Raw genomic sequence first — 13,354 nt, 5'->3', positions numbered from 1 at the left:
AACATTACCAAAAGGCAGAGCCAGGACTGGGCAAGATCCTCTGGTTGGGCACCCTTAAAAGGTGAAGGGAAGGAGGATGTTCTTGTTTTGTACTGGCCACCCCAGAAGGCTGAAGCAGCCGGGCAACTTTCTAGCCGCCTTAATGTTCTTTTCCATCTAAACTATGGAAAGGGCTGCCTGCGAATACCTGGATTCAATTTCTGCTCTTCTGAACATACATAAACACACCCTAGGCTCAGAAGGAAAATCATTCCAAGCCGTAATACATTATTTGCAAGATAGAAGCCAGAAAAGCAGAGCCGTTCCCCCACCACTACCTCAGTGAAATGCGGATCAAGCGCAAGGGCCAAAAATCACACACACCAGCCAAAACATTCCGTATCCTATCAAAAAGGAAACAATTTTGTGGGAAGGGCAGGCACGCCTGTAAATTAGCAAACTGGATATGGCACTAAGAAGGGCCTGGAGTTTCCTCCAACACACTGCACGGTCTGCAATGTGAGAGGGCAACTTTTCCCTTTTGAGGGAAGGGATTCCGCCAAGCTGCTCAGATGTGGGTAGTTGGTTAAACGGGATGGAGGTGTGATGGTGAGACAGAATGATTTATTGTTCGAATGGAACCAAAACCATCTGTGTGAATTAAGCTCTTTTCTTTTCTCTCTTTTCTTTTTTAAAAGAGAGTTCTTTGGAGAAAGGGAAGGGAGCGAAGACACTAAGTTGGGAAAAGTACTTTTCACTGAGAGAGAGATGGACAGGGGATGAAGGAACTCTAAAGAAAAGGAAGACGAAACCCAAAATTGAGGTAAACGATTGTCTCCAGCTAGAGATTTGGAACAGAATATCCAGAAAGGTGTCAAACTTCATCCAAAGGCTGTTCCGGGAAGGCAAGCAAGGAGAAATATCTCCAGCTGTGTGCATAGCAGACGAGAACCGAGAAAAGAAAACATTCTATTTGCAGTTGCCAGCCATTTTTAAAACCTGTATTTAATTGCGATATGTCTATAGGAAAGGTGGTCAAGAAAAGGGGCTGACCTCAAAGCTTGCTATGCACACTAGCAAATAAGGTTAATGATGGGGACTAACCCCTACCATGTTAAAGCTGTCGTTTTTCCCAGTAGTGATGTATGGAAGTGAGAGCTGGACCATAAAGAAGGCTGATCGCCAAAGAATTGATGCTTTTGAATTCTGGTGCTGGAGGAGACTCTTGAGAGTCCCATGGACTGCAAGAAGATCAAACCTATCCATTCTGAAGGAAATCAGCCCTGAGTGCTCACTAGAAGGACAGATCCTGAAGCTGAGGCTCCAATACTTTGGCCACCTCATGAGAAGAGAAGACTCCCTGGAAAAGACCCTGATGTTGGGAAAGATGGAGGGCACAAGGAGAAGGGAACGACAGAGGACGAGAGGGTTGGACAGTGTTCTCGAAGCTACCAGCATGAGTTTGAGGAAACTGGGGGAGGCAGTGGAAGACAGGAGCGCCTGGCGTGCTCTGGTCCATGAGGTCACGAAGAGTCGGACACGACTAAACGACAACAACACCTACCATGCCAGTCTGTCACAAGCCTAACGGTTTTTACTACTTACTAGCACCACAGGGGTGTTGGGAGCAGGCAACTGAATGAAGGAACGACTAAGTCTGGGTTCTGAAATCTCTCTTCTGTTTTATATTATGCAACTGAAGAAATGGTCATTTCCCCAGTATGCATGAATTGCAAAAAAAACCCCCCCAAAAAAACTATATAGCAAGTTAGGCCCAGAGCCTAGTGACATAAAAGGCACTTCTTTCACCTTTCTATTGGCATGAGAGAACAGGTAAGAGGAGGTTTCAGCATCAGGTGAGCAAGAAGCCAAAGCAGGCAGGTTTGGGGGTGGGCAGGGGACCCACCGATCAATGTCACAGGCAGGGTTGTACCTAGGCATTTCTCCTATGGGAAGGCAGGTCCCAACTACCAGAAGAATTAGGAGTGTTCCTGATTTAGAAACAATGGACAGCTCTTCCTACAGAGGAGAAAAATGCCCGTTATCTCTATCCTTTACCATGCAGGGCTGGCGAGGGGGGGTTACAAAGTCACGTCTTTGGGTCAGACAAATTTCCTATAAAGGCCAACTCTGGCAAAGCATTATTTCTGTAAACTTCTTCACACTGAACATCTGTCGGGTGTGTGTGTGTGTGGAGAGAAGAACAAGGCTCACTTTAAGCACTTGATCTTCTATGCTGAGAAAAACATGCCTAGTGTGTGTGTGTGTGGCTGATTTAAAGCACTAGACACAGAATGGGATATTAGTAGAGGGATGTGCACACCTTATCTTTCCATCTTTTAAGACAGGAAGGTGCTCTAAGCATGATTCTTTAAGAAGCAGCTGGAGATATCCAAGATCTACTGGAGGCATCTATAGGGCGATGGTTGTTTTTTTACTAACACTGTAGTATTTTAAAAGGAAATGATGAGCAAGTCTTGGGCATGCTGAAAGGCAGGGGCAGGGTCTCTCTGTCTCAACATACAGTCCCAGTTATCATGTTCAATGCTACGGGATGAAAAGACTTGGAGTCCAGGGGGGCCACCAGGTGGCGCGTTGGAAGATGGCCGACAATAACATCTCTCTGACCCATACGAGGTACTAAGGGGCTGCTATGGGAAGTATGCAGTCTTCCTAACCACCTCAGGATGTGAGGTGAAACTGCCCTGCCAGCGGTGTTCACAATGCACCCCCTGAAACGAGTGATGGGGGTGCAGAACACTTGGCACAGGCCCTTGGTGAAGTCAGATCTTCCTGACGCCGATTCCAATTAGCGCGTGCTGGTTGCTGCAGCTTGGAATTATAATTGGACACATATGTTTGGAAATGAAGCTGAAAGCACATACATCAAGTAAAGCTCGACTGATAAGGCTGCTGACTAATGGATCTCTGCGACCAGGAGTGACGGATGGATAAGTAAATCATCTGATGAATTACCACAAGGAGACTGTATGTTTGGAACGAAGGGGGGTGGAGGAAAAAACTTTTTCCCCCCTGCATGATGTGACATTAATAACCCTTCACCCCAGATAGAAACAAGATCGTCGCGTTTCTATGAATCACAGGCAGGATTTTAAGAACTATGTGGGACGGAGCATAACAGGAAAGAAGACTGGAGAACGGTGAGAAAAGAGGAAAATTACTTATGACGCAGTTAAAAAATGGCGTCTCGCCATGACAGGTCTGCCGGAGGAAGAAGGACTGGGGGAGGAGATTCAGGATTGTTTGAATGAGAAGGAATGTTGGAATGTAAGTTTGACCTGACAGAACCCCCAGAATCATTTGATTTATTCGGTAAGCCTGAGAAAAATAAAGGACAGATCGGAGATTAATTTTGTTTATGCAAGCGTTGTACAGAGGCTGTCCCGGATTGATATGATTTTTGGAAGAGTACAAAACCCACATAGAATGCCAGCTTCTAACCTGCTTGTGAAAACCATCAGAGATCGCAAAGAAAGGAATTTATGATAACAACAAGAAGAGAAAGGAAGTAACAAAGGACTATCCGGATCAAACTGGACAGAACTGTCTAATTAATGCAGTAGACAAGTGATAGTTTTGGACTCGAGCTGAGCTTGATGTATGGGTATTCCCCCCCCCCCCCCAAAAAAAAAAAATTTGGCTGTATAATTTGGAATTAATGCGATGTGGATAATGTGATGTTATTGGCCTGTTAATAAAAATTATTAAAAAAAAGAAAAAAGAAAAGACTTGGAGTCCAGATACCTCTATGAGAATGCCAGAAAATAATTCGGTAGAAAATTTGGTTGCTTGAACCAGACTATGTAAATCAGCTGTCGGTTTCCAACATATAATGCACAGCCAATACAGCTCTCATTACTACCACGTTTCCCCTATGCTAGAGATGGTGGCGCAGTTATTTCATGGAATATCTGCTTAGCTCAAAGGAATTGCTTTTTGGCTTATACCACCCTGGAGTAAACGTTATCTGCTAACCTCTTGGTCTGGAAACCAAGGGTGCTGCAAGAGAAACCCTTTGCCACCCGATCCTTGCCAGATTGTCTGAGTTGTAGGAATGAACTTGGCACAAGCTATGCTAATTAGCAGCCGAGGTTAGAAGGGAAGCATGGCACAGGAGTTCTCCCCTAGCTGTGGAGAATGTCGCTGATACAAGGTCTCCCTGCTCTGGCAAAACTCTTGGACTGGGATGTACCTTTACAATCCTTCTTCAGAATTCAACATGGCCACACACACCTGTACCTGCATGCGTACTCCTTCCCCTTGGTGTTAGATCTCACAGTGCCATGTGGTGCTCTCTATGTGTGAGAACACTGTTACAGTGTTTGCAGAGCAAGTTGTGTACGCTTTCAGTATTCTTCCCTCCCGGCAGGGTGACAACTGGTTGGCAGAGGCCCATGCAATAGGCCCTGCCCTCACAATCAATTCACCCCCACATTCCCCAAAAGCACACAAACAGGAAAGAGGCAGCCACCTTGCGACAGGTGCATGGGAAAGGGAGAAGCCCTTTTATAAAAGCAAATAATAAAACTGCCAGATTCCCTTTCTCAGCTCAGGAAATTCGAATTCTGTCTTATCTATGCGTTAAGCTATTAAAGAACTGCATTAACGGAGCTAATTAATTAATTAAGCTAATTAAGCTGAGGCTTCAATACTTTGGCCACCTCATGAGAAGAGAAGACTCCCTGGAAAAGACCCTGATGTTGGGAAAGGAGAAGGGGACGACAGAGGATGAGATGGTGGGACAGTGTTCTCAAAGCTACCAGCATGAGTTTGACCAAACTGCGGGAGGCAGTGGAAGACAGGAGTGCCTGGCGTGCTCTGGTCCATGGGGTCACAAAGAGTCAGACACGACTAAACAACAATGAAGCTAGGCTGCGTTCATTCTGTTCAGGATGGGACTGATAGGTTAATATACTTGATACATAAGCGCTATCACAGGGAAACGGTTTGGGCCCATAACTTCTCCTTGCCTCGACATGCAGCTTGTGGACCATTCCAAGTCCATTTAAGGCACTGCAATGCCATCTACAAAGCCTCCCTTTCTGCCTGATGGCTGTTGTCTCTGTGCCTTTTCCTGCTCCTTATCGTGGCTCTCTTTACCTTATGATTCTGCGCACGTATGCGCACACTGCTAGACTGCTGTAAGGAAACATGGCCCGTAGGAGGAGGAGGAGGAAGAAGAAGAAGAAGAGTTTGGATTTGATATCCCGCTTTATCACTACCCGAAGGAGTCTCAAAGCGGTTAACATTCTCCTTTCCCTTCCTCCCCCACAACAAACACTCTGTGAGGTGAGTGAGGCTGAGAGACTTCAGAGAAATGTGACTGGCCCAAGGTCACCCAGCAGCTGCAGGTGGAGGAGCGGAGACGCGAACCCGGTTCCCCAGATTACGAGTCTACCGCTCTTAACCACTACACCACACTGGCTCTCTAGGAAGTAGGGTTGTGGCAGCCACTGGCAGCAGCAGGATGGGGCAGAGGCAAGGAATCCCCGAGAGGCAGGCAGCAAGGGGACAATTTCTTTCCCATGGCTCCACAGCTGCCTCTCCAGCCTTGAGTCCCCAGACGTTTTTGGAATACAGGCAACTCTCAATTTGTGAGTGTTCGATGCATGTGTTTGTCACCGGACGAGGGTGGAATGAGCTTATGCACATGATGACCTGGAACATAACCCCTGCATAAATGGGGGGGGGTGCCTATACAGCTGCCACCATCCCTGGCCACTGGCCGTGCCGCTTGGGGATGATGGGATTTGTAGTCCAACAGCAACTGGAGACCCAAAGTTGGGGAAAGGCTGCTCTGGAGCCAGGCTTAAGGTGACTTTCTACTGAACGCCCAATCAAAATCTGTTTAGCAGATTCTGACGAGGACGGAGGCCATAGTAAAAGGGGCACAGGGCGTGTGCTTTGTATGCAGGGATTCAGTCCTTAGCATTTCCAGCTAAAGGGATCTCAGGAAGCAGCGCTGAAGAAGGCCTCTTTTGAGGAGCCACCGAGCACCTGAGTCAACAGTACTCCGTTAGAAGGACTGGTGGTATGACTAACACTAGAATCAGCTTCAGATATCATCTCTCACAAGAGCACGCCGTCTGTTAATGAGAGATGTGGTACTAATTCGTATTTTGGATTCAACTTTACCTCAATCCCCTTTCCCCTAGAAAGCAGGACCAATCTGAAGACCTTACCTTCTTATCTTTTCAGGCACTCATTCAACCAGGAAAAGGATTCTGAGATTTTTTTTTTAATGAAAACACAGCATTGTTGGGCTTTGAAAGGGGCCAAAAGAAAAAAAAAAAGTTGCAATCTGTTCTCTAGCCAGCAAGCTCCTTTCCTGTTCTATTATCCTTAGAGGATCCTGGCTGCTGCACCTGCTGGGTCTTGTTATCGGAGCTGTCACTAAGGAAACAGATACCCTGTTGGGACAAGTTATATTCAAAGTACTTGCCTCTGTGCATGTTCAACATATCAAATAAGGGGGAAGGCGGGGGGGGGGGGGGAGGATGGAGGAGAGAAGACAAGTGACCGGATGTCTGAAATGCTTGCTAAAAGGAAGTCTGCAGACATTGAGAGTAAATTTCTTGCTGATTTTAAACAAAGGGGGAAGGAAAGGGAACCCAAGAGGAGAAACGAAAAATAAAAGGTCACGGAATAATAGACTAGAACCGAGATCAGGCTAAGGCAAGGAAATGGGTCAAAAAGCAATGACGACAAGGCCCTGAGAAGCTAGAAAGACAAGGGAGATCACCTACTGTGGAAAATCTGCGCAAGTCCTGTCATGTGCACATTGCGCAATTGATACCGAGATTCTTGAATAGGCGAATGTATATTCTAATGGACAAATTTGCCAAAACTGGGGTTTAAAAAAGTCATTAATGATGAACCTTACACGGTTTGGCAGCATGATGTGTTTTCAAATGAGGAATTTTTTTTTAAAAAAAAACATATTTAAGGAAGACGAAATGAAGGAAATGTTGGCATTGATGGGCTTCTGTTCTAACAGCTGCAGCATAATTGTCCCAGGCTTGCCTCCCACTTGCTAGGGATGCAGGCTCGATATCTACAGCTACCCAGTTAGCAAAAGCTCAAGGCCAACTTGAGGAAAAGACACACGCAACACACACAAATGCGCTTTGGCAACAAGCAAGAGGCAACAGGAAGAAAACAACTCCAAGCGCCCTTTCAAAATGCCAAGACTTTTCGTTTCCCATAATATACCCTTGTGACACCAGTGCTCTAAGAGTCCTGCATTAGAAAGGGGTGGTTGGGAGAAGGCGCGGCGGGAGCACCATTACTCAAAGCAGGGGCCAGAAGAGAGAAAAAAAGAAAAGAATGCTCCTCCCAGCCTCTTGCCCTTGAAAGAGACACTCCATGATTTAAGGCCACAGTCTTAGCAAGTTCACAGGGTTAAATGCAACAGGCGATCCTTTGAAACGTGCAGGGGTTAAAGGGGTTTTGAAACCTTTCAAATGTGTGACCGATGGAGAGGCTTCCCGCCTCTCCTTCAAAAACAGGGCAACTCTGACATCAGCTCAGCTTAGCTTTGCATGAGGCATCCGCTAGGCAGCAGGTGCCTAGTCAAGTTTGACAAACTTAGGGCGACCCTATCAGGGTGCATATTCTGCACACGTACAGATCCTAATTGTTTTGATTTTATTCAGATTCTGCTAGATGCCGCAGAGGTGGTGGAGTGCATGGAGTGTCAGAGCTGTGCCTTCTGCCCAGTGGAAGCACTGCTTATTCTTCCTAGCAACTGGAACACCAAGTACTGTATTTTTTGCTCTATAAGACTCACTTTCCCCCCCTAAAAAGTAAGGGGAAATGTGTGTGCGTCTTATGGAGCGAATGCGCAGCTATCCCAGAAGCCAGAACAGCAAGAGGGATCGCTGCTTTCGCTGCGCAGCAATCCCTCTTGCTGTTCTGGCTTCTGGGATTCAGAATATTTTTTTTCTTGTTTTCCTCCTCCAAAAACTAGCTGCGTCTTGTGGTCTGGTGCGTCTTATAGAGCGGAAAATACGGTACTTCCCATCGTACTTTTGACGGTTACCTCCACAGCCAAACCGAGCCAGGAACTGTACCAAATGAAAAGGTGTCCGATTAATGCACTCGTCTCTGATCTGATGCACAGCTACAGACTCTGCAGTCTGAGATGCCTGCAACAGGTTTTCCATTTCCACTGCGGCGACTACCAACAGCCCTCAACCGCAGCAGCTACGAGTGAGGTTGCTTGCTCGCTTCACAAAACAGTTGGGAATGGGGGAAATCAAACCTACAAGGTTATGGAGCTTACCACCTTCAGAGCCTTGAGCTGCGGTCCTGGTGTGAAAGTGCAGAATTGAAAGCCAGCTACAGCGGTGGCGATGGGTACACTGGAAATGTCAGAAAGCAGCGGGGGGTGCTAATTTTTTCATAAAAATGGGCAGCACCAGCAAAACGCCACAGCCTCTCCCAAGAGCTGCTTCCCTTTGCTAAAAAGCGGTCAACTCGAGAAAAGCACCATAAGTAACCAAGCTAAGGGAGGCTTAGTGTTAGTGGAACTTATACCTGAACATTAACCATTTAAGACCACACCGAGCAAGGCTAAGTGTGCTGTTGACTCCATACGACGGCCGATCATCCCTAAGGGGTGGCGAAGCTGCTCATTTTGAAGCCATTGTTTAGAAACAGGATGCTCATCGTACTACTTTGGGCCAGGATGTGAATGGGGATATACTTAGTTAGAAGCTCCGTAGCTGCCCTTAACTCACTTTAAGAAAAAAAACAAAAACAAAAAAAACAAAACCAGAAATGTATCCACCCCATATCGATCGAGGGGCTTAGTTATGATCAGTCTCTCCAGCTGCAAGTTCTTATTGGTTAGTTCTATGTCGCACATTTTGCGACATCATCTGCCAGCAGACTGGGAGTGGGGAGCCATAATGACGTGTGACTGTATGGGCACGTTCAGTTCTGTCCTTTGGCTTGCCATCTGAGTGAGGACTGATGTGGCGACAGCTTCGGCTGCAGAGCGGACAGCCAGCCCATTGGGAGAGGCCGTCACAGAACTGTGCTGGATGACAGGAGCCGGCGAACCTGTGGGCTCAGAACTCTCCTTGGGGCTTTCTGCATTTTTTTTCAAAAAGAGAAGGAGAGAGAGAGAGAGAGAGAGAGAGAGAGAGAGAGAGAGAGAGAAGAGTTATGAAAAAGGTTGTCTCTTATCATGTGTTTAAAGAAGCCCATAGGTCTATAGATTACAACACGGCAGCCATTTTGTCCCTTCCCACCATATGAATTTAATCATGTTGTTTTAGGTAGCTTTCCTTTTCCCAAATATACCCTGTGGGTGGAAAGCAGTAAGACCAGCTACTGACTCAGCAAATGCCACCACCACATTTTAGTGTAGCTTAAGTAATTTATCCAGGTTTCCACAGAATTTTCTAGAAAATTCAGGTGAGGGGACAGCACAATCCATACCACGTGTCACCTGTCACTGTGACAAATCCATCTTCTGGAGATTTTTCCAGAGGAACACTGACATGGTTTGCCTCCCTCAGGACGTACAAGGTAGAGATGGAGGAGGAATCTGCCCTACTAGGATTCCAAAACAGATCATCAAGGCGGATCATGACCCAGATTGGACTGGTGGCCCTCTTCAGAATCCACAATTGTGTGTATTCTGATACGAGGCAGCCAGGGGGTTATGCACAGTCTCTGCCCCACAATCAATTTGCTTCAAAAAATTTTTATAAAATAGGATATCCATTTGCCCACAGCCTGAACAGCATGCACTCGGGGCTTCTTGTGATGGAACATGGTGATATTCTGTCACTCTCAGGGGGAACTGTATAAAAAACCCCATGGCTGCCCCTCATATAAACACTGCAGGGACTGAATACTTTATAAGCTTAGAAGAAGGCTGGGAGAACGGAGGTGGCATGCCAACTTTGGGCCATCTTGTAGGTTGTTTTTTTTTACCTGTAAACAGAACGGGCTAAGTCCCTATGAGAACCCGGATGGACCAGACTTTAATCAGTCCTTCAATCACTAGTACAAGGTATGATGAATTACCAGCACTGTGCCTTCTTAACATTGCCTGCCACTTTCTTTCAGCAGCAGCAGCTAAACATGGCCACTTCACAGTTCCGGAAACTATTTCTCTATATCCGCCACAGGACTCTCTCCCAGTTTTTCAAGAATGAGCAACAAAATTATCAGGGCATATATATGCGGCTAGAGGTTCAGCAGCATGATTTCAGCATTCATTATGAGAAGAAGAAGAAGAAGAAACAACCAAGTCTGTGTTGCTTTCTAGAAGACCTACGGCTGAGAGAAGTTCCAGCTTACTCAAATCAGAGCTCACTCTGCCAGGGCAAGACCCCCTGTTTCAAGCAGCAGACACCCCAGTAGCTTTGAACAGAGCTCTTCTCCGTTGACAGCAGCACACCTGCCAACTCAAGAGGGCTCTATTTCAAGTGGGATGCGGGAACCCTTCCAGCTCAAAGATCCAATATTCTATGTGAAGTCTTAGACCATGATGTGGAACATCATGGGGATTCAAGCTTGTTCCTTCTTTAGAGAGAAACGTTTCCTGGAACGAAACCTGAAAATGGAGCCGTGATCAGTGCCTTCACTCGGAATCCACTGTGAATAGCACCATCTGTTCTTGGTATACATCCCAGAAAACAAGCTAGTACAAACACACTTATTGACTTGTGGTCAAGCTCAAAAGCAGGGGGAAACTGCCACGAGCTGCTACTTTTGTCCCAGGAGTGCACCTGTGTATCCAGAAACACAGGAGGAAAATCCAGACTTACAATAGGTACATGACAGTGCTGTTTCAAACCAATATTCACATGCCATTCAGTATTATTTACTCAAATTTTAAATGAAGTATCCGGCTTTTACTTTCATTTCCTATTGAACAACAATAACAAACCTTTAGCATAGTGTGCTACAAATCCTGTGTTGTTTTGCCTTGTTGTCTCCTTGCAGTTTATGGTATTTTGGCATTCCCGCCCTAACATAAAAATTACTTGCAAGGTATCACAAATAATATAACCCAACTGTGCACTAGGAAGCTGTAATTCTATCCATGCCCTCTGGCATTTTTGTTTAAGGAATTGCTTAGTCACAAATCTCAATAATAAAAAAAGACTGTGTGTCTGTGTGCATGTGCAAAAGAGAGATAATTTCATTTTTAATATGCAGATGCAAACTGAATTTCTATTCCTGCAGCAAGCGGACAACAAAGACTAATGATACGAATGATAAATTCTAAATGATAACAGGCGTGGTGGTGGAAGAATCATGCTGCCTTCTTGCATTGTACACAAAGGAACAGCCTTGGGAGGCAGAAGAGGGAGTCAGTTTGGTTTCACTGCCACATTTCTCAAACGGTGAGTCATTGCAGTGAATCAAAATAAACAGCATATTGCCAAGAGCTCTGCAAGGCGCGAATGTGTGTTCACTGCAGGCAAGTGGCATTTCTCAATACTCACAGCAGCGATGCCTTCTGTAGCGCAAACAGTCTCTTGTCTCATGTATTATTGTTCCTTCCCTCCTACCCTCTTCCACATCTCCAGCAGCCAAGCTAAGCTGTTTTGCCAAAACGGCACTACAAATATTAGGGCAAGGAAGGATCCGGCCCAAAGTCTCTCCTGTCTCCAGCATCAAAGGGTTACACAGATCCCAGATCTTACTAACTGATCTGACGCAGGAGACTTCAAGAACCCAGGCTGTGGAAATGGGGTGATCGAGTCGGGGGGGTAGATAAATAGGTCAGGGGTAAAGAAGCAGTTTAAATGAAAGGAATGGACAGTGGGCAGGAGCAGGAGGAGGAACACCTCCCCTGCATTTTCCTTTAGCCCACAGATGGATAACCTGCAGCCTGGGTTTTGCACGCCCCTGAAATCTCCAGCAGCTGCCCTATTCTTCTATCCCATCAGAGTTCTTTCCTTCCTGGTAGCTTCCCTTTTATTTTTCCTGGTTCTTTAAAGTAAACTGCTGTGCTTTTTTTGTAGTCTCAGAACAATTAAGGGGCCATTTTTAAAAAAAATTAATAACGATTTATTGATTTTTTTTAAAGGATCTTTTTCCTGTTGTATGGCATGGGAAAAGAAGGCCCCCCTCCCCAAGCTCCCTCCTCTATGTATGAGTGAACACACATACTACGGTCACAAAGGAATTGCCTTCACTTTCTTTCCAGAATAGCAGCTGTAATTGTCTGTTGTTCTAAATAAATTAAAATAGATAAAAACTGTATTATGTATCCCCATCAAACCCAGTGGGGTTTACTTCCGAGTGCACCTGCACTCAGGATTGGGAATCTGAGATAGCCTTGTGAAAACTGGAGCAAGGAAGTCTTCATTCCAGTTTAGCTAATCCAGGACACCTTTGTCTCTGTCTCCATCTGTTATTGCCTCTGACTCCAGCTCCAGCTCCAGCACACAGATATAGATACAGACAGAGGGCCTTCTCGGTAGTGGCACCCGCCCTGTGGAACACCCTTCAGATGTGAAGGAAATAAGCAGCTATCTTCTCTTTAAAAGACATCTGAAGGCAGCCCTGTTTAGGGAAGTTTTTAATATTTAATGCTGTATTGTTTTTAACACTCAATTGGAAGCTGCCCAGAGTGGCTGGGGAAACCCAGCCAGATGGGTGGGGTATGTATGTATGTATGTATGTATGTATAAATAAATTATTATTAATAATAATAATACCCAAGGGAATAAGGCCTTCAACTAAGAAAAAGGTTCCCTGTTCCTGGTTTAGTCCCTGCTATTACAGCCCAGCCAAACTCTGAGATTCAGTCAGAGATTTGGGGAGCTAATGTTTGAGCAGCTAACATCTCCACCTCGAGACCCCTTTTCTAACCCAATGGCTCTCATCTTCCTGCCTGGCGGGTTGATCTAGTTAGTTCTTATGAAATAGACCTTTAATCTACTCTGGCTTCCTAGTGATGAACCTTTACAGTTGTACCTTGGTTCTGGAACACCTTGCAACTCAAACGTTTTGGCTCCTGAACACCGCAAACCTGGAAGTGAGTGTTCTGGTTTGCGAATGTTTTTTGGAACCCGAACATCTGATGCGGCTTCCACGGCTTCTGATTGAGTGCAGGAAGCTCCTGCAGCCAATCAGAAGCCGCACATTGGTTTTCGAATGTTTTCAGAAGTCGAACGGACTTTCAGAACGGATTCCGTTCAAAAACCAAGGTACGACTGTATTTGTTTTGTTTCCTTTGCCCTGAGATTTGCCTTGGCTGCTGCTACCTCCTTGGACGTTTCTATAAGCAGGTGTAAATAATTTGCACATGTGGCTCCTCTTGACATCACCTGGAACCCGAACGTCCGACGCACGTTCTGCAGCTTCCGATTGGCTGCAG

At 45.8% G+C, this 13,354-nt stretch overlaps 1 protein-coding gene across 1 annotated transcript in view; it reads right to left on the bottom strand.

Annotated features, from left to right (window-relative positions):
- The window catches only part of LOC310755899 (cyclic AMP-dependent transcription factor ATF-7), a 115,842-nt gene that overhangs the window by 5,312 nt on the left and 97,176 nt on the right, over positions 1–13,354 (bottom strand). Inside the window, exons 12-14 of the mRNA XM_083599316.1 lie at positions 8,017–9,096; positions 3,730–7,762; positions 28–2,542 (exon numbers count right to left, since the gene is read on the bottom strand). Of these exons, the coding sequence (XP_083455442.1) occupies positions 8,879–9,096 (218 nt within the window). The 3' untranslated portion in view covers positions 28–2,542; positions 3,730–7,762; positions 8,017–8,878. The remainder of the gene's footprint in view (positions 1–27; positions 2,543–3,729; positions 7,763–8,016; positions 9,097–13,354) is intronic.

The sequence above is a fragment of the Podarcis filfolensis genome (assembly GCF_964270895.1).
Source record: "Podarcis filfolensis genome assembly, chromosome: 2".
NCBI lineage: Eukaryota > Metazoa > Chordata > Lepidosauria > Squamata > Lacertidae > Podarcis > Podarcis filfolensis.
The sequence above is the reverse complement of the archived record's forward strand: the minus strand, read 5'-3'. Positions and strand labels throughout refer to the sequence as shown.